Genomic DNA, 27,167 nt, shown 5'->3' with positions numbered 1-27,167 from the left:
CAGCAGTGCCCCTGCCCTATCCGCCCTCACAGACAGGTCAGGAGGAGGCACGCTGCAGTCGTCACGGGAAACTTCAAATTCCTCAAATCCTGAAAGAGAGAGAGCAGGAGATAATCATCCGCATTCCTGAAGCCCTCCTTGTTCACATGTGTGTTTAGTCAACAGACTATAAGAACTCAAACACTCTGACCAAGACAAGGCTTTATACCAGGGGTGGGTACGGTAGAGTAGCTCAAGTAAGAGTAAGGTTACTTTAAACTATCTTAACCGGTAAAAGTAAAAGAAGTTGAGTCCTCAATAATTAATCAAGTAAAAGTAAAAAAGGATCTACCCTAATGACAATAGGACTTAAGTGCTGAGTAACTGAGCATAAAAGTCCAGTGTTGTGATGCAATAGGACAAACAACAAATAAACTGTCATATTTCCAAAGAGTTCCCCATAATAATGTTGCCCTTCAATACAAAATATGCTCCTAATGACCAGCTCCACATTTTGCAGCGGGTAATCACAGAATGTATTTGGATGAGGACCTATTTAAATCTCATATTTGGCTGCATTTAGCCAACATTTCCATGGAGACGAACTGGAGACGTCCCACGACACATGTTTGTTTGTTCTTTCTTTCTTTCCCTTTTTTTCCAACAACAAAGTTGCGCGTAATGCAATAAATGCTTCTATTCTATTGTATTTATTGGGTGAAATGTTACGCAGTGTAGCTTTAATTGAAATCAAAATAATTGAACTGACTTATTTTTAAGCAGAAGTAAATAGTACTGTGATAAATCTATTCCAACAGGTACTTTTACGGCAATAAGTTACTCATGTACACGAATATGAGTAAATATGACTGAGTACTCCTCGCCACTGCTTCTTCTAATAACCAACCTTTTTATCAGGACGTTTGTTTCAGTTTTTGAAAGCAGCCTTCAGAAAACCCTGTGTTCAACAACATACCAACTACCATTAAAATCTGAAACAGTGTAACGCTCCATGGTTGGAAACAACTGTAACATTTCCTGTGAAGTTGCTGAATCATTATTACTGACATCCTTTGGCATCAGCGGCAACCTTTTCCAGCTTAAACCATTAATTTTCTCCCTTCAATCAGACACAAGTCTTTGTGCAACCATTGTCAAATAAATCACATGGACCACACATTGACAAAGCAAACCAAGGCCACAGATAAAAAAAAAATCATTTGTCTACCACCAAATGAAAAAAAAAAAAATACAATTAACTTATTAAGAGTTGTCTTATTTCAAATCTTGAGTAATTTTAATAGAATAATCCTTCTTTTTAAGGATAACTGCATGACTATACTGGGAGTTTGGGACTTTTTGTTCAATACATTTAGAACAATAAGCATCTGTACAATGTGTGCACATAAAGTACTAGACTATAGCTGCACTGCAAAAGCCTCTATATCAAGAAATAAATGGCAATTGAGTGGCCATCACTGCCAGTTTAGAAACATGACACCAGGCTGAAACCTTAATCCAAGCTGCGGAGGAAATACAGACGAGAAATCCGATGCTTTGAGAGCTCCTCTGCACCCTGATGGGATTTGGACTCGCCTCTGCTTTTCAAATCAGGATCTGCAGCAATGTGTTTGATGGCAGTTTGCATAGCTTTGAGGTCTGAATAGTGCAGGCATGAATGAAAACTGCTGCAAGTACAGAAAATGCAAGGCAGCGCCAGTATCCTAACAATCTGAGAGTGTGTTTAGATGATTATCTGCTTTCTTTCTCCAGCAAATTAACAAAAAGATGGTTGCTTTGATTGCTAGAATTAAGCTTGAGCGTTGTTATTGTGTGGGCAAAAGCAAACTTTGCATAAAAACACACGTTATCACAAGACGACAAGTTAGCAGTTTGATAAGCTTCATATATGTTGAAATTGGTCAGAATAATATCTTCCTGGCTGAATGTACAGCACTAAAGCAACTCCTGTTCAGTAAAGCATTTTAAATCATGTGTACGAACTGTGCTTCAACAACGAATAAACAATCTAGAGTCGCTGAAATTTCAAAGCACTTCAACATACACATATAAACACGTATACATTTCAGGTCAGCTATAGGCAAGATCTTGGTACGCAACATTACTTCAGGGAGAATTGCATTTGATTATTAAGTGATAGGATGAGCATAAATTAGTATATAAACATCCACAGTACACAATAATGCAACATTTAGATAAATTATGCATCACAGAAAGTAACTGACGGCCTTGTGAAGATGGGTGTAACCTCAGATGGTTTGCCTTTGGGTGGCTGTGGTTGAAAGTGTTAATACAAGATGCTGAAGCCATGTCTTCATGTAGCTTCTGAGGTCATACGCCTCTGAAGACATTGCATCAGCATGGGGTAATTTACATAAGGTTAAAAGACTATTAACACTTTATTTTACATTACCCTTGATACTACATTTAATACAATGCAATGTGCTCTGTAACAATGTGTAATAATTGTACCTATGGATTAGATACACAGTGAGATAATATGTATTTGTAGTTTGTAGGTACATAATGTAATATGACATAACTCTAACCCCAACCTTAAGCCCTAATGTCCTAATAAGTACTAATACAAGTTATTCCATTGTGTATGTAACCCATAGATACAAGTTATTACAGATTGTTACAGAGCACATTATATTGTACTGAATGTAGTTCTGGTTCTGTAAAATAAAGTGATATCAAATTTATTTATGCATTTGCAACTTCCGGACAAGGCCAGGAATATACCCTCTACAGTTGCTAGCAGTTTAGTTCCCTATTTGGTTGTATGCTTAGTAAATTAAACACTTAATTAAACACTTAAATATTTAAATATCTTCACACTGCACATCGACCTACAGCAGATGAGATAGTAAGCAAGTGGATCTTAACAGTGAAGACTAGACTCCATTAATTTATCTGCTTGTGAGATGTGTCGATGCAAATGTGTTATTACTATGCTATTGTTAATGTCACCAATGCAATTTCCGATTTCTCATCCTAATGTGATTAGGAAGGCAACAAATTACAGCTCAGCATCAACTGGATTTGGTCAGCAACAAAGAAATAAAACAGCAATTCTGCAATAAAATAATAACTTTGCTACTTGGACGTGTCATTATGAGACATACAAACCTAATACTATTAAATGAGCTCGATCTCAACATTTGCCAAATTAATTTCAGGATTAAATATATCTAAGTGTCAAATAATAAGCATCATTGGTTTAAAGAGAACCTTTGTAATGGCCCCTGATTGATCCCATTGAGGGGGAGTTCCTGCCTTAACGAGGCGGGACGGTCGTGTTGCCTGGTTCAGCTTTTGTAGCTTTGTCCAAACTCATGTCGACAAACGCTCAGGGTCTTTGAGGTCACACAGAAAAACCACATCAGGTTTTTAGCATTGACGAGATGCATTTGAAAATCAATCGGAATCAAACAGTAACAAAAACAGAGTGAGGCTTACAGTATATTCCATTCTACAGCAAAGGCCCATTTTAAACAGTTTAAGCTATTCATTAGAAACTGACGTTCTCCAAACATCACATCTATGAGCATGCAATTAATGTGTACAATTTAGACAAGTCAATATCTTCCCTGTGGGACTGCGTGTCACGTGCTGGCCCTGTTACAGTGCTACAGTGAACTATTGGTTGTTTTAACTTGTGGGGTTAGCCCTGGTTTACCATGGGTTTCAAATGGATTCAGTCCTAGTTTGTCCCTGGATCAGCTGGGGGTTAAGTCCTTGGTTTAGCCCTAAACTGGATCCAGGGTGTGGTCCCATTGGGTTTTGGTTTAGTCCTGTATTTTCGGGGTTCAGTCCTAGTTTATGTGTGCAAAACCTACACCAAAAGACAATAATCTAACTACAGAGACTTGCATTTTTAGTTCATCCATTTAACTCATTGAATGCCCATATTCCTTGTAAGATGCTTGGTCTTGCAATTTGAGCCACAGTTGACCACTTACAGGGAATGCACGGTATCTAGTAGTCCCAACTGAAACAGCCCCATTGGTGCAGTACAATAAATATTATTCCCCGCTCATAATTACTGGTCGCTGAATCCAATCGCTGGGAAGCGTTCATGGGGCGCTGTGACCTCCAGCTCAGGCCAGGCCCTACTTATATTTCATCGCATCCTGATTCGGTGACATGTAGGGCTGGATGGGGGAAGGGTAGGAAGAGGAAGAGGGTGTGTGTGGTTGGAGGAGGAGGGGGTGAAGAATGCTTGGTATGCGCGGACGGCAACAACTCGAGAGGCGCCCGCAACTCCCCGTGCGCGGCGCAAAGTCACCCAAACGCGTTTTACGCACCGCGACGAATCTGCCCAAGGCGTTTCGGTCACGTTTTATTCACTTTGAAACGTCAGGTGTGGCCACGGGGGAAGCGCTAGTGACACGTAATGACTATGTGGTGGATGGGCGCACCCTGGTGAAGCGTAGATGGTTTAGTCCGTAGTAGGTGGGACTGGCGAGCGGTCTGCAGCAGGACGTCGTAGATCAATGAAGCGGACCGGAGGGCTGGTCCATCGCTGTGGATCTGACTGTATAGATGTGTCAGTAGTACCTATGCGGGACGGAGGGAGTTACGAGCGTTACTAGTCTTTCCCGCAGCTTGTCCAGTATGCGGATGCTTTAAAAAAAAAAACGTAGGCCTACAAATATATATTTTTTACAATTGACTCCTGCGCATCTGCGTCGCGCGCCTTTCACTCGTAGTAGAATATCATAGTACATCTGTAACCTCCAGGATGATCTTTGCAAATACGGGAAACCCTCTGAAGTCAGCCAATAGGAAGCAGGTAGGCCTTCACCACATATGTATTACAATGTTTTAACGACACTTTTGTGACTGATTCTTTGAAAAAAACGTACACAGAATTTTCCGAATCGCTACTGGTGACATTGGAAAGCCCTTGCTGGTTTTCCTCTTGAAAATTTGCATGTCCAACCAAAGCCTTTAATACCAAGTGGATTAGTTGAAATGAAACATGGCCTCGGTCATTGCTGCTGCGGCTGCAAACAGACGTGTCAAACTGGATAGGCTTGAACTGGAGGATGAAACCAGCTGCTACAGTTTCATAGTGGGCGCCCATTTAACCTTGTTTGCCTATTCACTTTTAGCCCTGGTCAATACGGATGACGGATGCTGTAGTAGGCCATTACATGGGTTAATGTATTCTGGGGGGGAAATGGTAATGGTAATACAAAAGTCAGAGTGGTGCATCTCTCATTTGGTGAACAAGGGAGGTAATGGACTTTGATTAGTGCCAGGCAAACCTTTTCGATTGAGATTTTGTTCCACTCCTCTGACCGGGGAGGTTTAAATTTATTGCAGCACGGATTGATGTCTTGATTTGGTATTTCTCACAGGATTCCCTGCAGCACAGCACAGCGCTTGATACTTGCCAGTGTAGGTGTTAAGCACAGTTTGTGATATTCAAGGTGATGCGCTGTGCTTCCTAATAGAGTGGGCGATGCTTGCTGGGACCTCGCTTGAACCCTTTCGAAAAAGTTGGTGGGTAATGGCCGTACCAAATGCAAAAATGCACAGCCTCTTTACCTACTGCCCCGAAGACATAACAAGCAGAACAGATGTTCCTGTCAGGGTGATCAATCCTCCATATGTGATTGGGGGCACTCCTATTCAGAACATCACAGATCACACATTTGTAATATGGTGATATGCCTTACATGGCTTTGGCCCGGTTTATTTGTAGCACATTGGAGTCAAGTGGCCTTTGGATATAGACAGATGGTGCGATTGTGCCATTGCTTTGTCTTTGATCAGAAACTGGAGTGGGTTTGGGAATGGCCGCAAGCTATTTTAATGAATGAGTAAGGGGAAGGAAATGCTTTTGCAAGAGAGAATGTGTCGCATGGTTTTTCAGCTCAAAAATATGTAGATAAAAAAAAACAAGGCAACAGTGGGGACGCAAAGCTCTTTTAATCACCAAAACAGACCCAGATGCAGAAATACGCCTGTTGTAACGACCGACAGGATATTTTTCTTCGCTTCAAAGGCCAAAGCAACTTGCCGCAGACTTTAACTAAGCTTCAGATGTGTCACAAATGAGAACAACTTCACTTCTTTGTGGACCGTTACCGCTCAGTGTCTGTCATCTTAAAAGGAGGCGACATCACAGGGACATCACAGAAGAGACAGAAAGATTGAAGTCGGCCACAGCAACCAAATTCAACTCAATTTATCAAAAAATCAACCAAAATATCATTTTATATTATTGTGGTGGTAGAAGAAGGAGTATCTGTGCCACTGTTGGACCCAATTTTATCCCTGGTTTGTTTTAACGGATGGCACATTCATTCATTCCCAAGTGAAGATGTGTGTTAGACATTAGAAAGAGATATTTTATGTTTTCTTTTCTACTTTGCTGCAATATTTCACTGCGTTTAACCTTCAAATAATACCATTGAAAATATAATGAATAGGACACCATCATAGCTAAGTCATATCCCTCCAGCTTTACATGATCGTAAATAGATCATGTACGTAATTTATGTAGCATTTATAATGCATGGAACTACTACTACCGCACTGCTACAACTACAGTAGTAGTAAAAACTATAGCTTTTACTACTACACTGACATTATGGACAGGACTATCACTACTACTGCAGTTCTACTGGCACTATTTGCTCCATATTTGTCACGCCATTAAATATTTGACCTTCAAGTACTCCAAGGCCTTGATCAGGACAAGATCTTAATCAGGACTAAATTATGTCTAACTTAGGGTGCAAACCATGTCTAAACGCCTAACTTAAATACGTTACTAAAGCAGGAATTAATTGGTATCCAGGGAATAAGAAAAATGTGAAGTTGCTGATGAGCCTGAGTACAGCCTGAAAAAGTACCACCTGTGGTGCACACATACCACTGTTTGAGAACCACTGCTCTATAGTTTAGCATAATCAAATTGGCTGTGAGTCCAAAATGAACTTAATAATTATACATACCACCACTCTCCTAGTTCATTGGTAACGTGCAACATTTACTCTTACAAACATTTACAATGACTATTATTACTACTATCTGGACAATTTTATTATACACTAGGAGTGCCAAGATCACCACTTCTATTTTATTGCAATTCTTGTGCAGTTAATAACTGAAGCTACCTGCCTCCTCTGAGAATGTGCACTTAGCCTGTTACACCCTCAAAACATCAGGGGGACCAATCAGAGAAGTGATCCAATACTACTTTGCATAATTCACTCACTCTCTGTATCTGGTGGTGGTAAGCTTCAATTGTAGCCAGAGTAGGACACCTGACTGTCAGTCTATCACTATCACTCACTCACCACATTCGAACATTTGTCCAGTTCAAACACAAACACGTGAAACTTTACATTCACTCCCGAGTCCCGACAATAAGACGCCTTTAAGGGTTGTGCAATATGGCAAAAAAAAAAAAAAAAATCTTGCTCATATTGATCGCCATTTTCAATAAGACTTGATCTTTTATGACTGGAAAGGTCTTTATTGTCACTGCAATAAAGCTTATTACCTAAAGCAAAATTGTTACAGTTCATGATAAATTGATAATTGTAACCAGCATTGTTAACACACATATTGAAATTATTTTTGCTAGTTTTCCCTAGTTTGACATTTTTATCATTGGGCAAAGGATATTGGAAGAGATAGAATGTCCTTAATTGTTGATCTGTAACAATATTAGATCAATGAGAAATGAGTGAGTCAGGGTTCCATGAGACTATCCGTCTTATTGTCTTTTTTATTCCCCTCTACTTTTCTTCATAAAATAAACAATAATAGGAAATAGATGCTTATCACTCCAGTATGATATAACACAAAATAGTTCCCATTTGAGGTCCAAACTCCTAACAATGAGCTGGATCGCATGTGGACCTGTGGATTTAAGAGCACCATGCTGATACTTGGGACGTGCAATTGAATTTGAGTAAACGTACAGTCCTACTATACAGGTTATGCACTTACAGTACATTGTTTTCATTCCCTCAACATTTCAAACGGTGAGAAAACCCCAAAAAACAATGTAGAGGGTTTGTTGCCATGCTGTTGCTATGCTGTGACATCACCTGCATAGCCCCTCTGTACTGATCCTGCAATAGCACACATCCTCACTCCTTCCTCCCAGTTCCCACACATTGCCGTTATCAGTCCGCCGCGCAGGGTTTTCTAAATTAGCTTATCTGTTTGCGTCCTGACTTCCTAACAGTGGTTTGCTTTTGTGCAGTCCTACCCCATGACTCCCTCCAGTCCCAGCAGCAGCAACAGCAGCACCGCGGGCCTGGAGCAGCTCAGCAAAACCAACCTGTACATAAGAGGCCTGCCCCCCGCCACCACAGACCTCGACCTGGTCAAGCTCTGTCACCAGTGAGTATGGACCGACTAACACAGATACACAGCACTGCAGAGGATTTATGTGACGCCATAGGCCATGTGGATGAGTTATATCAGCAGTTTGTCATCGGTTTGAAGGCCTGCTAGTGAGTCAGTAGAAAAATGTGGGAGGGATTTGTGAAAGTATCATCATGATGGTTACATTTAGGATTAGACACAGGAAATGTGAATAATTAGGAAGAATAGGCTCTTTACGAGGGACAACATGAACCACTGTGTGTCATCATGTTGGTCACAAAGTTAAAATAGTAAAACACTAAACAGGTACTGCTTAGTATTTCTGAGTGAATCAGACACATTAAAAAAGCATCTTACTCTAGTCACCTTAAGATTGCCTGTTTTATTCCTCTCTGACTACTGTTGTGTCCTTGGGCGAGGCACTTCACCCCGCCTTACCTCCAGTGTCTGTTCACGCAATCTTACATGTTTACACACATGTTCATTAACATGCACTGTCTCGACCAAATAAACAGACAGAAGTTGTCAAACGGCAAAATACATTCACTATAAAACTAAACCTGCTCCACAAACGCCTCCACAGTTTCAAAGAAGTGAAAATTTTAGAATTACTTGGTTTTTAAGACAGTTTTTTTGTATCACTCTGAAAGTTGGTGAAATATGAAAAAAAAAAAAAACATCTCAATGAACGAATTATGCTCATAGTAATGTTTTTATTCCTTTGGTATAGAACACCATATCATGTATTTTATTCTCTACTCTGCTCTACTGCATCAGAAAAGCACATGTAACACTGAAAGGAAACTAGACTGAACTCAAAAGTCTGTCGCCTGCCACGTCCTGCCACATCACTCACTCACGCTGGTTCACCATAGTGTGCGCTGACACATAAAACTCTCCAACCACTGTGTCTCCGCAAACTTCATGAAAAGCCATCTCTCCGCTGCGGTGCAGGGAGCGGGCGGCAAGGATGATTGTTTTCTACAGAAAGATTACACGGCTTTGTAAAAAAAAAAAAAAAACCTCCCATGTTCGATTGCGATACGGGCGCGTGCGGTTACTGCGGTGGATAGTGCCATAATTAGCGCAGTTTTGCTCCGTCATTTCGCCTGTGAATGGGGAGCATATGGACCAAGCCACTGAGCCATGTAACCAGGAACAGCGGTAGCAGCTGTTTGTGTCCTGTTTGCTTGTGTTTTGTTCATGTTCCCAACAGTGTTTGCCAGCACAAAGCAGAAATGAAAGCGCTTTTCATAGCAACAGGGTCTGAATAGTGATGTAAGCAGTGCATTCACTGGGTGTGCTATATAGTGCGCAGTGCATGCTCTTATAGCGCATCCCAGCTGCTGCAGTCAACATCGTTTTAGTCAGGGTGAAACAGGTCCTAAATAATGAAAATGCTTTTAATAATTAGTAGTTTACCTGTTGCATTTTGGTGACATCATTCTAAAAAACCTGTAGTGAGTTTAATATTGAGGTATATGATTGGTAAGAATTCTGTCAAATGAATCTGTGTAATTTGACTTTCAACATGCAAAATGCAGGTTAGTTTGACCTGGTTTATGGATAATAATAGCTACTGAAATGACAACTATCCACAGAAGACAAGACTGGCATCTTCTCTGTCAACTCACCTGAACAAAGATGATTATTTACTTCACTACAGTATCAAACTCAATCAGTCACACACTGTGCGATTGTTGGCAGATGAAAGTCACAATAACAATTTATGACACATTTTGAAACCCAATCTGTAACAAAAATGATGAGGTTCAAATAAGTGGATTTTCTGTCGGTTCATTTCTTACTAAGCAGTAAAACGAGAATCAATCCGAACACAACCTATTTGTTTGATTAAAAGCGTGCATTTATAAATATGAAATGATGTATGTTTGTTTGTGAACATGACAACCTCCTGCAGCTTTCCCACTGGGTTAGTGGGTGGCTTTGTTGCACACAATAGCTTTCGCACACGTTTGTATTCAATTCTGGGGTTAATCTACAGCAATTACAGCAATTTTCAGGACCAGATGTTGCTGAAATCAGTGATAACAAGGTCTTCAAAGTAATCTCAAATGTTCAATTCAAACGTGTATAATGCCGAGTTCCTCTAAAAGCCTCATGTCTTTGATTTAAGGTATGGCAAGATTCAGTCGGCGAAAGCAATCCTGGACAAGACGACCAACAAATGTAAAGGTCAGTAAATCAATCTAATACTAATTATAAAATGTAAACCTGGAGCTTTTACTCAGAAATACACACAAACTATGTTTGAGATGAGATACAATCAGAAGCCATTGTTTCCTCTTCCCTTGAGGCATTTGTAGCTAGAAAGCCAACATGACCCGGAGGCATCACTGTGACAAGAATACGAAGGCTTTGATGAATGATTTTACCAAGGAATGAAGGTGTTTGTTGTTTTTGTCTTTTTAAAATATTGTCATTGCTGTTTTGCAGGTTATGGTTTTGTGGACTTCGACAGCCCGGCAGCAGCTCTGAAGGCAGTGCACGCTCTCAAAACCAGTGGCATTCAGGCACAGATGGCCAAGGTGAATTTGTACAAACACACAAAAACGGATGCTTTTGTCTTGCAACCTGTGGACTTGATGTTTATTCATTACCACACATGTATGTATGCTCTCTATATGAAGAGTGACATTCGGCTGGTCACATGACCTGACAAGCTGTTCTCCTCATGACCCCATTTACGTTACTGTACAAACAGATGTCACTTCTCGCTTTGCCAAATAACCAGTCGGCATTGAACCAGCACCTCCTCACAGCTCCAGAGCTCACCTCAGGAGGCTGCCATAATGCGTTATCACACCATTATTGCAGGTTAACACTACGGATACTGACACCTCCCACCTATAAGGCACTCTCACAGCCACAAACAGGTTTTACACTTTTCCTCATATTTTTAGAAGCAGTTCCTCTCCTACAGCTGGCATTTGCCTCACAGTGGGAAGTGGAAATGGTGTAGATCATCAGATTTCTGCAGCTCTGCCTCTGTGCTCTGTTCAAATTCATAGGAGAGGGTTCATTTATGAGAGCTTGTTCTCTGGAGAAATGCATGAGGCTGCTCGTAGGGAACAAATAACAAGAGCGCAGGGCGAGTGCGGCGGTAGCTAGGCTACACCACTCTCCTGCTGTTTCTAGGAGCGTCTGTAGTGGCTCTGAGCGCCCTGTGCAAAGGAGCAGGCTGTTTTGTCCAGCCATAGTGTACAAGAGAGGTACTCCACAGACAATTACAGTTCCATATACTGATAAGATTAAAATACAAGACTGAAAGTGCTGTATATTGTGCATATTGTCCAGAGCTGCTTTTGCCCCCATCTGACCGAGGACACAGCTACAAGAGTGGGAGTGAACCCCTTTTGTGATTTTTCTATAATTGCATGAAATGATTGTGTCTTTATGTTAAAACAGGGATCAGAACAGGATTTTAAAACGATTTTAGCTAACAATATCCCGTGCACTACGATCTAACTGTAGGCCTTTGTTTTATTTCAGCAACAGGAGCAGGACCCCACAAACCTGTACCTGTCGAACCTGCCTTTATCGGTGGACGAGAAGGAGCTGGAGAACATGCTGCAGTCCTTTGGGCAGGTCGTCTCCACGCGCATCCTCCGGGACTACAGTGGGAACAGCCGAGGGGTGGGCTTCGCCAGGTCTGTAATACAAATATGTTTTTAGTATCAACCTGTGAACAGTAGTTGAATCAATAAAGTAAGAGCATATGGTTTTTAATGTTATATCTAAATTGAATCATTGAATCTTTTACGAACAATAGTTTATACTTGAAATACTTTTAAATTTGAGTATTTTTCCTAACCCAGCATTAACATCTTTTGTCCACGGTCGCCTCTAATCACGGTGCATAATTCTGAACCTAAACACATTATCACAGAGTCTGTCATCATTGAGCATGAAGGGCCAGAGGTTGTTCGCTGCTGCTATCATGGAGCCTGTATCAATGTGTGTCTGTGCGAAGTCACGCAGTCTGCAATGAGTCACGGCTCTTCTCTGTGTCTAGGATGGACACGACGGATCAGTGTAACGCAGTCATCGCCCACTTCAACGGCAAATTCATCAAGATTGGCACCGGAGGGCTCGGTAAGAAAGAACCGTGCCTTTTACTTTAGCTATGAATACGAGGGAAACAGATTGAAATAGGCGTCTTTAAATTATGATGTTTTAGTTACCACTGCTCCTCCTGTGTATTCTAGCTCCATCACAACCGCTGCTGTGCAAGTTTGCGGACAGTCAAAGAAAGAAACACGGCCACAGCGGGTTCGTTCCCAACGGACAGACAAGCGACCTGAGACTAGTATGTGCACACCGACTTTCTGCATGCAATATAACAAGGGAAACTAAAAAAATAGAGCTGACTGAAATCATATGATGTTTGTTTTGTATGAGCTAAAACATTGAGTAATACATGAAAATATTGAAACTTTGCCTGCATGAATAGTGTGATTTTAATGGTTTTCTGTCTTTATAGGGTACAATGACTCTGACCTATGACCCTTCCACAGCAGCGCTACAGAATGGGTAAGCCTCACTCGACATCACAACAAAAATACATCACAAAAATATGACTGTACATGCCATAAATCACTATGAGGACTCACTGATTTCTGTTATCGATGGTGTGCAGGTATTACCAGTCTCCGTACCCAATGACCAACAGAATAATGACAGTGCAGCCCACGATGTCGCCGTACATGTCTCCAGTTTCTGCTTATCAGGTACCACTCGAAACCGTAAACATATGGGGTTATATATTGGGCTAATATGCAAATGAAGACATCTGTAGCATATGTAGCATTTGCAGGCTAATGGAAACAACAATAAGCAGCCTTAATAACTTGTTTACCTTAATACATCCTTTCCGTAGTCCCTCTGGGGGTAATACAAGTGTTAATAGAATGATTGGGGGGGGTCTTTCATCTCCCGCTGGTGTCTCTGGCCAGAAAGCCACAATTGCAGCGTCGCTGCCACCGGGTAGGAGTCATCAATACACACTAATACAATCACAAAGAAGTATTTACAGCCAAGGTTGAGTGAAAAATATTATCTCCATTGTGTACTTGGATGTACAATATCCCTCTCTCCGTTTCTCTTTTCTGTCAGCGTAGTATTTACTCTCACGGACAATTAATGAGTAAAAAAAAACACAACATGCTACGACTCCTGCAGTGGCGATTACCTCTAGGGTTACTTAGTACTGCTTTAAGGGTACGATACTGAAGGACTAAAGAAATGGTATTCCACTGCTCGCCTGTAACTCTTCAATCAATGTGACGAGTTGAAAATTACAAAGTCAAGGGTGGCACCAAAAGCTTTCCATTTTGAGACAGATTACAGTCAACTATTAATCTGTAACGCTGCCGAAAACTTGCACGGTCTGGAAACTCCCTGATTTGATTCAAGGGGATTAAATTATTGTCCAGGATATTACTTGACATTTACTAAACAGATGAACTTTGGCGGTTGAGTCATGCCGTTTCTGAACTCCAAATGTATTTGTTTAATCAACTTGTGCTTACTTTCGTGTGGTCCGTCATGTACCATTTCAATGCGGAAAGAAGCATGTTGCCGGGTTGCGGTTTATGAAAAGAGTATTTAACTGTGGCGATGCAAAAGCCCGAGCGGTTTTAAGTAAATCTGTCGAGAGCTCTGTTTTCCTGAATGCGCTCTTTATTATCGAAACAGTCCCTTGACAAGATACAACACATGGACATAAATAGTCTTTCTTTACAGGAGGAGGATGTGGGAGTCTTGTGTAGTCAAACAGCACAAAAAGCCAATGTTGCCAGATGTTTTTGAAATAAAGGTTTCAGGAAGTCCAAGAAATGCAGATTCTAAAAAAAAAATTTTTTTTTTTTTTTCAAGTATTGGTGTAAGGTTCAGGTAATTCCAGTTCTCCCTGTTGTCTGTGTTACTCTTTAGTCATACACAATTGTATAGAGGGTATGCAAAATAAGTCACAGCATGGCAACAGAAGCCAAATGAGCGTCAACATTATATAAATGTGCTACTATTTGTTTTGACACTCTGAGGGTTCTGCTTAGAATGAAAATGAGGTTTGTGCATACTCTCTGTTGAACCGCTAAGCTTCCTGTGATTCCTACCATGATAAATAATAAGATAATAAGAGATTTTAAAGTGTTAAAGGAGCTTGATGCAAGTTGGTCATTTTGTACTCACTACTGCCGCCTCAGGTCATACGTGTAACTGCACCTTCTATATTAAGCTTCTGCATGACGGCACTTCGGACCCAAATTAACATCTTTTTGAGCGACAGTGCAGGATTTTAGAGGCGGTTGTGGTGAACAGGTCTGAGCTCATTCTACACATTAGGACATGGCTGGAACATGTAGGGGGAGGAAAATACATAATTTTAACATTTTTAAACTCTGTATTGTCCCTTTAAAGTGTAGAGTTATTGTTCACAGAAAAGCGTTTGGACACTACCGTGTTTTCTATCAGTAGTGACTCGGTAAACCTAGCTACAACAATAGAAGTTATGTGTCTGATGTCATGACATAGCAACAGCATGGCAGTTAGCATTCCATCATTGCAACAGCTCAGGTCAGGTCAGTTCAGTTTATTAGCCATTTGCAGTATAAAACCACATCAACAAATGCCAAATAAAAAACTAAAGGGTAAAATACTGTACAATAAAAAGTCCATACAAAAATGAAATGCCTTGGTTAGAGTCATCACAGCTTAGGTTAGAATGGCGATGAGTAGAACATTTGATCGAGCGGTACCTTTTCCCTGGAGGAAGCATTTCAAAAATGGCCCCAGCAGGGCAGCCTGAGGCATCATTAATTAACAATGTTTAAAGCCAGATGATTTAAAAGTCTAGCGGCAAGTCTGCAATGTTCCTTTTTTGATATGCCACTCCGTTTGTGATGTTAAAGGTGCATTATGCAACTTTTTAGTGGAAAGAAAGTTGCTATTGGTGCGTATTTGACCCAGCGGCTGTATGAGTGGTCAGTATGACGCCTTTACTTTCCATCACAGTGGTCTCTAGGACGCTCCAGGACCAACTGTTTGGAAGGTTTTTTCTGCTGACGACCCTCCCACCAGAAAACTTACAAAATAAATGATCCTGGAGCGTTGTAGACGCCACTGTGATCCACAGTAAAAGTGCCATGCGGACCACTCATACAGCTGCTCGGTCACTACAAGGTCAAATACACACAAATATCAACTTTTTCTGCATAAACATTTGCACTTTTAAAGGTTCTATTTGTGTTTAGATTTTAAAATCTGTCTACTTTTTTAATAAAGTATAAATGTAAGTATAAATACTGTTTTAGATCATGTTAGCTTCAATGTTGGCACTAGCCATACTGCGACATACTTTGCACACCCTCTAATTTATACACTATTGTACTGAACAGAACTATTATACAGTGACAAAAACAAGTATGTTGTGGAAGGAATAGATATTTAAGTGTATAGAGTGTCAGAATCACAGAATGACAGTGCAGACTTGTTATTGTGCCACTCATTTGTTTTTTTTTTGCCATGCTGTTGCTGTGGTGTGGCATCACTTACGTTCTCTCTGTCATCAATCAATTTAACTTTAGTTACAGTTTTAAATTTCCTCTTTCATCCACTGCGAAACTGGACCTTCGTCTTAAGGTCACGCCTGACGTAACATATTTTGAGGAAAGTAACTTGCTGAAACAAGTAAATTATCTTCAAAAACATAAAGTGAAAATGATGGTGCAGTAACCACATCAGTAAAACCTGTAGCATGGTACTCTCTAACAAAGGGCTAATAGGGCAAACTGTGTACTGGCACTGCTGCTGCTCCTCTCTCTTCGGGAGGCAGGGTCAGGCCTTTTAGCAGCCAGTGTCAAGGGGCTCTACTAGCTCCAACTCGGGATGTCATTTAGTCAAAAAGAGGCACATTAACGGCGGCCAAAAATGGAAATAATGGAAGAGAGAGAGAGAGAGGGATATCCAGGGGACGGGCACTTCCCGGCAGATGAGGTCACTGTTTAAAGCCCCGCTGCCATGGAAACAAGGGTGGACCGAATTGGCCCTTAAAAAGAGTTGGATAAATTTGTCATTGGCCAGACAGCATATGTCACATAATCTGCTGTAGTAAATTTGAGCTGCAGGAGGAGACAAAAGGCAATGTGGAGAGAGTGTCCCAAAATATTGCAATTTGTATGTCACATTGACTCCCAAAATGTCCTCCATTAAAGAGAGGATGCTATAAATTGCTGAATGTGGTTAATGGCCGGTGTCATTTAAGTAATGCTTGGTATCCAGTGGGGCAGGGGATAAAGATTATTCAGTAAAAGGATAAAAAATACTGAAGTGATAATGATGTTGTAGCGTGCAGTAGGTTGTGTTTAAGTGACATCTCGACATTCTAAGAGCTTTTGCCTTAATGGTGAGTTGGAGGAAAGGCCACAAGTCTGTGCTCTGTAACCAATTATTCTGTTTACCCACAAAATGAAAGAAGGAGTGAAAAACCTTAATCTTTAAGTTGTGGTCCAAGGAGTATACTTCTTTCAAATACCCTATATTGCCCATAGAGTAATACAGACCCCTGCCATGTTTTACATCTGAACATTTTGACTTGATGTAACATACTAAACCAGAGGCTGACACACCTTAAATTTAATGTGTTTTCTTTGGTGCAGGTACAGAGTCATTCCTGGATGGCGCATCAGCCCTACATTATGCAACACCCGGTGAGTTCATAAAAAACATGATTTTTATTTGAGTAATAATATAAATATTTACAATTTTAACCCTTGTCAAGAGCTGCTTTTCATTATAACCTCAAATATATATATATAATATGTCCTAGATAATGTGTTTATGTATATACTGTTTTATATCATTCTTTTTATAACCTAAAATAATGCCCTCCAAAGACAGTGTAGTATTTTAAATATAATTAGTTGCTGTTATTCCCCCTCCAAACAAATTGCGCCATACATGTTCTGTCACTGCCTTTCAGTCTCCCTGTTCTAAAGCTTGCCTCTTCACTAGGCCTGCTGACAAAGTAGTCAAGTGTGTGAACTTCCGCTTCATGTAGACGGGCTTAAAGAGCTCGTGTCTTTTGTGTGTGCGCGTCTGAGTGTGTCTGAAAGAAGGAGAAAAAAGTTCCCAAAGACGAACAGACAGTGCCCTCTCCGCTCCCTCCTTCCTCCCGCTCACATCCAACAGGAAATGCCTGCAGCAGAGACAGTCTTGTGACTCTTTGACTCGTCCAACAGATGGTTTCCAGTGGAACAAGTGTCTCCGCTCATCTGCCCCCCTCTCCCCTCCTCTTCCCCCGCCTTTTCACCCAGAGGCGTCCTGTTTAAAAGTCCCAAAGAATTCGAGATTCATTATCAGCTAAAAACAGCAAAACGACTGTAAATGAGCGCATAATGTGATCTCAAGCCATACATTTACATTGGCTACAATGACCAACTGTATGGCTGCGTTTGATGGGGCACAAGTATGATGCTCTTAATGTTACCCAATTTACCCGGGTTCGGGACAGAAAGATCACAGATATGTAAATGTTCTGACTGATATTATTTTGGACACTTTTTGACACATTGAAAGATATATATATACAATAGATGTTTGTTACCATGGAAATACGGCATTTTACAAGCTAAGTCCCAAGATTACCATTAGCTGAAAATATTTAAAAAAATATTTTCATCCCAGGTAAATACATCTTAACACACAGTAGTGCCCAAATGCTTTCATATGAACAATAACTCGCACTATTATTGCACATTTTAAAATCTCCATTGGTTTATTATCATGGAATATGCCCAAGTGTCCCAGAAATGTTATGTCAAGCGCTATACGTTTCACAAATTATTAAGTCATTCACCTTACCAAAGTATAAAGCAGGTTCAGAAAACCCAGTTTAAAAAAAAAAAAATATTAAACTAGAGTTTTGAACATGAAGAATGTGTTTTATTCAATGCAAAAGGAACCAGTCTCGGAAATCAGCACCAAAGCTCTATCTGCTTGTACATATGTGTATTTAGATATGCAGCATCCATAAGTTATCAAATGTTTACTTGCTGATTTAAGCAAATAAGGTGCCTAAAGTTAATCAATGTTATTTGCTTGTTCAACTCTCAACATTTGTAGTTTTTGTCATATTTAACCAGCTCGATCCATCTCCTGATGTTGTATTGTTTTTTCCCATTGCAGGCTGCTGTGATGTCGCCCTCTGTGGACCCCCCCATGTCACTGCACCCCTCGTCTCTCCTCAGTCAGCAGATGGGACAGCTGTCATTGGGAAACCCAGGAGCGGTCAGTTGAACCAAAGCCCGCACTAATCATTCATATAACATAATCATATAATCAGCCAAATCCCCATTTCAATTAAGAGCTTCTTAACAACGTAATTTTGGTAATGATCAGATTGTGGACTAAATCCACGCTTTCAAATGGAACAGAGGTGGAATTCATTTAATAGACAATTTTGATAGTTAAGTAAAACCCCTTCAAAATATATGTAATTTACAGGAGTACTTGCATCACTAGTAGTTATTAAACATAAAAACAGTACTAGTAGCAGCAGTGGAATAACGTTAGTGGCAGATAGTCTATTTCAACAAACTACGTCATTTTGTCTACCTCAGGCTTAGAGTTCTTAATCTTTTCCACACAATATCAGTAGTGGCACTTGATTTCATCACACATCTGTGTTTTTTTAAATATATTTTTACAGGACAAGAGGGACCACACAACACTGATGGTTATTCCTTGCTACTTGTCTGTCAGAACTTTTATGGTTGCAACAGACACTAATCAATACTAATTATTTTCAAAGATAGATTTATATTTTGTGAAAAGATTTAATACGTTGCTGTCTTTTTCTAATGTGACTTTTTACTAAAAGTTTAAAATTCAAACACACAATATATCACAACAAATATCGTATCGCAATATTAAGTGATGCAATATTAGTTCCATTAAATGTTGTTTTGACACAATTTGCTGAAAAACAAATATATCGCAATAATATCGGCATCTCAATATTGCATTCCAGAAGTATTTTCCATATCATTCTGCCTTGAACTATACAACGTGCGCCACTGTTGGTTTAAGAATGATTTATTCTAATTTAGGTATTTTTTAGACCAGATTTAGTCCTGATTTGAACTTAATCTTGGCCTGGTACTTGTGGTGAGATCCTTCAGGCCTAGGTGAGTGTGGGAAAGGTTTGCAAACCGTAGAGCATGTTATTTTCCATTGAAACAAGTGTAATCGTAATAGAGAGAAGTTGAAATGAGGACTGAGAAGGCGGGGGGTCGAGACTTTCTAATTAAACAGTGTTTTAAACAATGTAGAGGGTGAATTTAAAAGAAACTGTATTAGATAGATAGATAGATAGATAGATAGATAGATAGATAGATAGATAGATAGATAGATAGATAGATAGATAGATAGATAGATAGATAGATAGATAGATAGATAGATAAGCATACAATTTTTAGTATCGTGACTCCCGTTCCGATCATGGTAAAGATTTTGATTGCGTCTTTTTTACAGTACATTGCTGCCAACCCCGCTGTACAAGGAGCCTACATGCCTCAGTATCCTGCCGTGCAGCAAGTACCTGTGAGTCCGCTGAAATGTATTTTTCATATTTAAAGATGATAGCCATTGTTTTCAATACAATACAGTTTTAAGTAATTACTGTTTTATACATTCACACTGGCCTCCACTTAAGAGCCTTTGAGTTCCCTTTGTCCATCAAAAGTATCAATTATCTCAGTGCAAACACGGTGAAGGTGCTCATTACGGAGTTTTAAATGCGCTATGCTGTTTCTGCTTTCCAGGAAAATGGCACGCCGCAGCAAGTGGACTCCTCCAACAACTCTTCCCCCTACAGTCAGCTCAGCAAGTAATCCAAGGTAAACCCCGCCCACAGATCAGGATTATTTGGCAATACCGAAATTATAGCATTTGGAGATCTCGCAATAATGAGCTTCTGTGCTTTACCTTTTGCTGGGTTTGAATGTATAGTTTTATTGCAGCCGCATGGGAAAAAGCAGCCCCTTTATTAGTTTTAACATGGTAATAACATTGTTTCCTCATTGAAACTTACCTGGAGAAGTATTTCACTAAAGTAGCTTGAGTAATCCTGATTACTTTGGTGCTTTGATCAGTATTTCTGTGGATTTTGTTGCTTAATAGTCAGAACACAGAAGTAACCATTTTTAAGGCCCATAATCCATCACTGACCCATTCTGAGCAGGGACACACTCAAAGTGTGTTTATCATGACGCCATTGTTTTTTTTAGCATGCCCATGGCTAAAAATACCAGCTTGTATTTACAGTTTGAGCATGTGTCGTGTCCACTTCTGTCTGCAGAGGGTGCTACAGGCCAATTCGAAATTTAAACCAATACAGTCCTCACTCCTAGTGTTTTTTCATTCACAGACATTATTTATTATAATAAATAATATAAATTCTGAGGTAACCAAAGCCATGTTTATACAGTCAGCCATATTGTGCATGATATGTGTCCACTTTAGATCAAAAGGCCTGTCAAATATTAGTGAAATTGAAATCACAGTAATGGAGAATTGTGCCATGTGGTCAGCACTTACAGACCATGCAATTATAAAAACATAAGTCCAATAACTAAATCTTGTTTTTCAGGCGCTCTATGGAAAGCTGAGGAGCCGTTGAGAAGCCGATAACGACGTCCAAGTGAAAACAGTCACGGCCTTCTCTGATTGGACCAGACAACTTGAACATTTTGCACAGCCCCGACTTTTGAGAGAACGAGGATGGAGTAAAAAAAAGACTCAAGCGGTTGGCTATAATCACTAAGGAAAAAAAAAGAATTCAAGAAAAAAAGAAGACACGATTTATTTTGATACGAAGAACACTGATGCTCTACTTTTTTCCTCTTTTTCAACGACTCTCACCTGACACCAAAAGACTTTCTGCCATTGCCCCTAGGTGTGAAAAAAAAAAAAATGCATGAAGTAATAATTTCCCCCTAATTTTTTTTATACAAATAGATATACTCGACGTACAGGTAATTCCATTCATAAAATCTACTATTGGAAAAGGTGCCTTCCTCACATCATGCTTTCCAATATAAAGTCCATCCAACTTGATCAGGTATCATCAACACAATCTGATTGACAACGTGTGAGTGAAACATTGTAAGATTTCCAGGCAGTGCGTGTTTTTATGCTATCTCGTCTCTGGTAGCAATAAAGTAAAGAGGGCAATACCGATAAAATATAGTAATAGCAATTCAAGTCTCAGAGAAATTCATCGATCTTTCTTCTTACTCTGTCCTCCCCCCTTTTTTTTAAATCCACATGAAAATATAATAAAACAAAAGCCGTAGTTTTTCGTGAAATGTTTTACTACAGCTAACGGGCATATTTTAAGAGGATCTCGTCTCTTTTCTCATGGACCGTTGTGACTGAAAATCTACCTCATTGTTCTGCGGGTGCTGTTTGGGTTTGCAGGTAAAGCCCTTCCATCATTGACAGAGCAGAACTGAAGCCACGCTCAGGAGCTGGCTGCTACTCTTAGGACTTCTACTATTTCCTCCTCTGCTTTTTTTCCCCTTCTGGTTTGAAAAACAAATTCTTGCTTTATTTGTTGTTGCTTCTGTTTTTGGTTGTTTTGTTTTTTTTTACCCTTGAGTTTATTGGTGATGCCTCACGCTTTTCCTTAAAACTAGTTTCTTCACATTGTGCAAAGCAATTGACGTGCATTCACTTTGTGTTTTGCTTTTGAAACTTTGCAGTCTTTTTTGAAACTTTGCGCAGACTATTCTTTCTTCTTTCCTTCTTTCTTTCAAACGACACAGTCTTGGTTTTCACTTCTTGAAAAGGTCTACAATGAATTTTAACGTTTGGTATGGATCTACCAAGCAAAAGCTAATCAAATCCTGCCTTGTTCAGATGCATAATGTAAGTACTTTGAGGGCAATAGCATTTCATTTCAAATGGTCGCACGAAGAGTGACTGAAAACTACAAGTTTGTTTTTTCTTACAAAAGAGAATTTCTATTGTAATTGAAATTGTGGACCTCACTAATAAAAGATACAGTGCTATAGTCTGACGCACTGCCGGTTTTGATAAAAAAAACAAAATAAAAAACAAAACAAAAAAGCAATTAGAATTCTTAAACCTTTTACCCCTCGCCTTTCCCTGTCCACTGAAACAATCTTGTCCTTGCTCTTACCTTTGAAAAAAAAATTGGAATAAAGCAGTGCTCAATAAAATGCTCTTTCTCACACAAGAGTGGTCTGTATTATATTCTTTAAGATGACTTTCCTCTACACATTGCCTGTTGAAACAGAGCGATATCCAATATTTTTTTGCTACTTCTTAGTGAGAGAAAGTTGTTGGACGATTTTCCACAGATGTCTTTTATTTGTATCGTATTATAGAAATCTTAAATGTTTACGGTCATGTAGCAAAAAGTGTAATCATTTGTCATGTCAATTTATTGTGAATTTTACTTTTAAACCATGGAAGAGAAATCATTTCCTACACTTAGTGCACCTTAGTGATAACTTGAAGGAAAAAGTAACATCTCTGGCGATGTATACAAATAACATAAAGCCTGAAGGCCATATTTAGTCCCTGGGCTGCGCTTTGGGCATCCCTGCAATAATCTCTTCTATTAAAGGGAAACACTGTTGTTTAATTGTAAAAACATAAAAAACAAAAAAGATTCCCATTTAATCAGGCATGTGCAGTGTGAAGTTAGCAATAGCTATAAGTTAACAATTAGTTAGAAGCCTATAAAGTGAATGATAGGCTTTGAATTTTTAACATTGCATACTTCACTTACCATTCATATTCAGTGTTGGGGTAACATATTACAAAAATAACGAGTTACAAAAATATATGGCTTTTTTCAGTAACTAAGGAATATAACATATTACTTACACAAAAGACAGCAATATATTAGTCCTTACAATACAAGTAACTCAAATTACAAGTGCATTTAAATGTATGAATGAAAAATGCCAAACTCCCCTTAAATCAAATGAGGCACCAAATCAACTGCGAATAAGATCTGCAGTTACGTGTAGGTAACGAGAGAGAGAATGGGTAAAGAAAAGGAAAATAATATCTATGCCTGCACCTTTGCTCTGTGGTATTATTTTTAGCTTATATTTTGCCAAAAGTAACTCAGAAGTAACTCAAAGTAGTGTAACTCAGCAACATTTTTGAAACAGTAATATATAATACGAACATATATAAACTATTATAGAATATATTACCATTACCAAGTAACTTGTCCAACTGTTCATATTCAATTTTGTATCTCAACTCGAATGTACAGCAAGCACCAGTGTTTTCAAAACAGGTTCAATGAGAGTCAGTGTTTTTTCTATTTGACTAAAGTAATACAGTCAACAGTAAAATAACGGACACCTGAGGGTCTTAGTGGACAGTCTTGTTCAAATGCCACACACCTGCATCGGTTTGCATGTCCTTCGGGCTAAAAGGTTTTTTTGCCATTACTAATAATTATCCCGTAATGACTTCCTGTAACACTGGGGGGCACTATCTGTGAAATGTGTCACAGCCATGTTTAGGCTCCCAAACATCCCTCAAATTTGTTCAGTGTTTCATATCCATCTTGTGAATGTAGGCTGTGACATATCGAATGGGTAACAAGTGCAACATGTGTTCGTCATGCCTCCGGTCTTTCTATTTCAGGCTCTTTGTAGTTTCACTCTCAAACCAGATCTCCCCTCTTAAGCCCGGACTTATCGCAGCTGTGGCAGAGACATGAGGGCACCAGGCCTGTATTCCTTTACCAGTTGGAGGATCAAAACGGGACGGGGGTGCAAGATTAGACATCACACTCCTCGTCACCCCTTTAGTGCGCGGCGTGTATCCGGTCCATAGGCTCCGGGAATACTCCTAGAGGTCTCATCAAGGATACGCACACACAAATGTCAGTCAAGAGTCCTCCTCACTAGGGTACATGTAAATGAATGAAAGTAAACTTATATATTAAAGGTCGCACATCTGCATACTCATAGTGCCGTGGAAGAATGAGCATCACGAAGGGCAACAGGAACTTCTGAGCACAGTTAGATGAAATGCAGTGGTAAGAAATAAACACAAAAGTGACTACGATACCACATAGTGTGAAATATATTGCTTGACTTCCTACGACTAATTTCAAAATCAACAATAGAAACTAACTCAAGGATGAAACAACAAATAAAACTTCAAGGAGCCATTTAAAATACAGCAGAAACATCAATCGTAAGTCTTTGAACATTCGGGACAGTCCCAGCAAAGCGGTCCTCACACCATGAGCCTCCCTCCTATATACTCGTGTCTGTGCTTCTGTCTCTGGCCTAATTCTCCACAGCTGAAGGGACACATGGCAGTGATCCCCAGAGAAGGCCCAAGGTCAGGCCCGGGGCACCGACATTAAGACGGGAAGCCCTGGCGCAGTATCCAGTGTCATTCATTTAGTGTGATTAACTTCAGCTATTCAACATATGGTGAGTATAGATACGGACTGAGGCTTGATCGTAAATGCTATAAAGCTCAGTGTGTACATGTCTGCGGCGGTGATTACACTTAAAACCCCGCAGTTGTCTCTCGCTGTTCTCTTTATTCAACTTGGCAACTTCATCTATATCTACATAATCATTGAAGCTAAAGCGCCTTTATAGAAATATAGTGGAGTAAAATAAGTAAGTTCACAACAAAAACACTACTCAAGTAAAGTACAGATCCTCAAAAACTCAACTTAGGTAAAGTACTTAAGTTAATTCACCTTGTTACAGACCAGCTCTGCTAAAAACAAGCAGAAGTAAACAGTAACTCATGATAAAACTACCCCCTAGTACTTCAGAAAGTTACCACGGTAACTGTTTTTTCTCTTGTCAAACTAATTTATCATTTTGTTCTGACAGTTACAGCTTGCATTACAGGAAAGACAAGCCCCAGCAAAGCTTTCATCACCGATGCCCAATTACTCTCATTCCTACTGTCGGTTTTAGATGCGTATCAGAAACACCACAGGACTTTACTCTCTTTCTCCCACGCAAACCAGTGAAGGCGGTAGCTGTAGTGAAAGTCTGCCTGGTTCTTCTGTTTGGGTTAAAACAGAAGTGCACACTAACTGCTCATCTGCGCCAAATCTGTTTCTCGCGTGTTTATAATTATGTTTTTATGCCTTCTACATTCCTTGCACTTTTATCTGCCCACAAAATGTACCCAGCTATGGTTACAAATCAATAGATACAAAAAATTGCATTTATTAGTGACAGGAAATGTAAATCAAACCACCACACTGAGACCATTACTTATAACTATAGGCCTATTACGCATTCACAGAGCTTTGATGTGACATATGAAAACCGTAGATTACATATTAGATATATTGTCTGAATCGGCAGTTTAAAACCAAGCCGAGACACACCTTCCCCCCAAAACAGTTTCTTCGCTCCCGAGGACCTCCCTGGATGTTTAGATGAGCTGCCTGATATTATGTTGAGCAAGACAATCATAACACCCTGGCTCTGGGCTAATTTTCGGTGCATGACAAGTAAAACTCAGTATTGGTTAAAATTACATTTCATTTTAAATTTGCTTTTTGCCCTTTTCATCTTTTTGGCAACATCTGGTGGTTGAACGTTGAAATTACAATTCCACATGTCACTTTTCTGGATCATGCTGTCATGTTTTTTCAAGATGCCGCTAACTATTACCTTAAAAACGGTTCACCTCTGACCAGCGGTGTGCTCAAAAATAAAAATATATATATGTTATGTCCCTCCTCTTAGCATGAGTGGTCAACCAAAGGACTGTTTTGCAAGCCCCAAAGCACAAACAATTTAAAGCATTGTGTCCAGGGGAGTATCTGGTGTAAAATCACACCAAATAACTGTGGTTCTTTTCCTGTTGAGCTAATTTTGTCGGCCTTGTTTAGCAAAAGGTAAGGTGAGGTTGGGAGGTTGAAATCGCTTGAGAGGTGAGCAATCTTGCTATAAATACACACGATTAAAAGATGATGCATTTTGATAGAGTATTGCAGCGTCCAATATTTCATTCTGACTCACAAGCTTATCAAACTGCCTGACTTATGCTTATAAACCTGCGAACTATGAAAGACAGCGGGACTCTTGGTACCACCACAGTAAGGAGTTTAAAGTCCACATCCGTCTTTCTGTTATTGAGTTTCGATTTTATTTGTTTACCTACATTCCTGCCATACCTCCATCTGAAGGAGGCTGGATTACTATAGTGACACTCCTCTCCTTGGCCCATAATTCCTCCAGGAAGTAATTGAACTTGGACAAACTTTACTTTCACATTAATGAATTCGGGGAGTGTGTTTTGCCATTCACACCCCTTGTTGCTTGTACAGTAAAGTCCTCCTGAGTCCTGATACTGTATATTGTATGCACTGCAAAAAAGGGCAATTCAGAATATATGTTTGGATTTAAATAGTTTGCATAATAATAATAATCTATTAGAGTCATATGCAGAACTTTATCAGACACAAATCCTTTGTTCATTAAATTAAAAATACTAAAACTACACGACTTAGTTGATCTTGGCACAGCTATTGTTATGTATGAGGTGCATAACCATAAGCTTCCTGAATGTATACAAGAAAGGTTTAAACGCAGAGAGACTGGCTATAATCTCAGAGGAACTCATATCTATCAGAAAAGAGCATTTGGAACAAACACCAAGATTTCTCTTTTTCAGGGAGTCCATCTCCAGAAAGGACCCTACAGTAGATGCTTTTAGTGAAACCAAAGGAAACCTACAGA

At 39.7% G+C, this 27,167-nt stretch overlaps 1 protein-coding gene across 1 annotated transcript; it reads left to right on the top strand.

The window, feature by feature from the left end:
- Positions 1–4,448: 4,448 nt before the first annotated feature.
- rbms1a (RNA binding motif, single stranded interacting protein 1a) lies at positions 4,449–22,641 on the top strand. Its single transcript, XM_079554482.1, has 14 exons — positions 4,449–4,798; positions 8,237–8,376; positions 10,499–10,557; positions 10,819–10,910; positions 11,875–12,032; positions 12,398–12,477; positions 12,591–12,691; positions 12,866–12,915; positions 13,022–13,112; positions 17,040–17,090; positions 18,568–18,669; positions 19,915–19,983; positions 20,205–20,279; positions 21,032–22,641. Exons 1-13 carry the CDS (start codon positions 4,748–4,750, stop codon positions 20,271–20,273), a joined length of 1,113 nt encoding a protein of 370 aa, XP_079410608.1. The 5' UTR covers positions 4,449–4,747; the 3' UTR covers positions 20,274–20,279; positions 21,032–22,641.
- Positions 22,642–27,167: the final 4,526 nt, after the last annotated feature.

The sequence above is a fragment of the Gobius niger genome (assembly GCF_951799975.1).
Source record: "Gobius niger genome assembly, chromosome: 4".
In the NCBI taxonomy this organism is placed as follows: Eukaryota; Metazoa; Chordata; class Actinopteri; order Gobiiformes; family Gobiidae; genus Gobius; species Gobius niger.
Note: the sequence above shows the minus strand (reverse complement) of the source record. Positions and strands in the feature narration are given on the sequence as shown.

Coding starts and splice junctions, on each gene's coding strand:
- rbms1a (XM_079554482.1), top strand. CDS start 4,748: ATGATCTTTGCAAATACGGGAAACCCTCTGAAGTCAGCCAATAGGAAG. Junction 10,911..11,874: donor TTCAGGCACAGATGGCCAAG/GTGAATTTGTAC, acceptor GTTTTATTTCAG/CAACAGGAGCAGGACCCCAC. Junction 13,113..17,039: donor CTCCAGTTTCTGCTTATCAG/GTACCACTCGAA, acceptor TCTTTGGTGCAG/GTACAGAGTCATTCCTGGAT.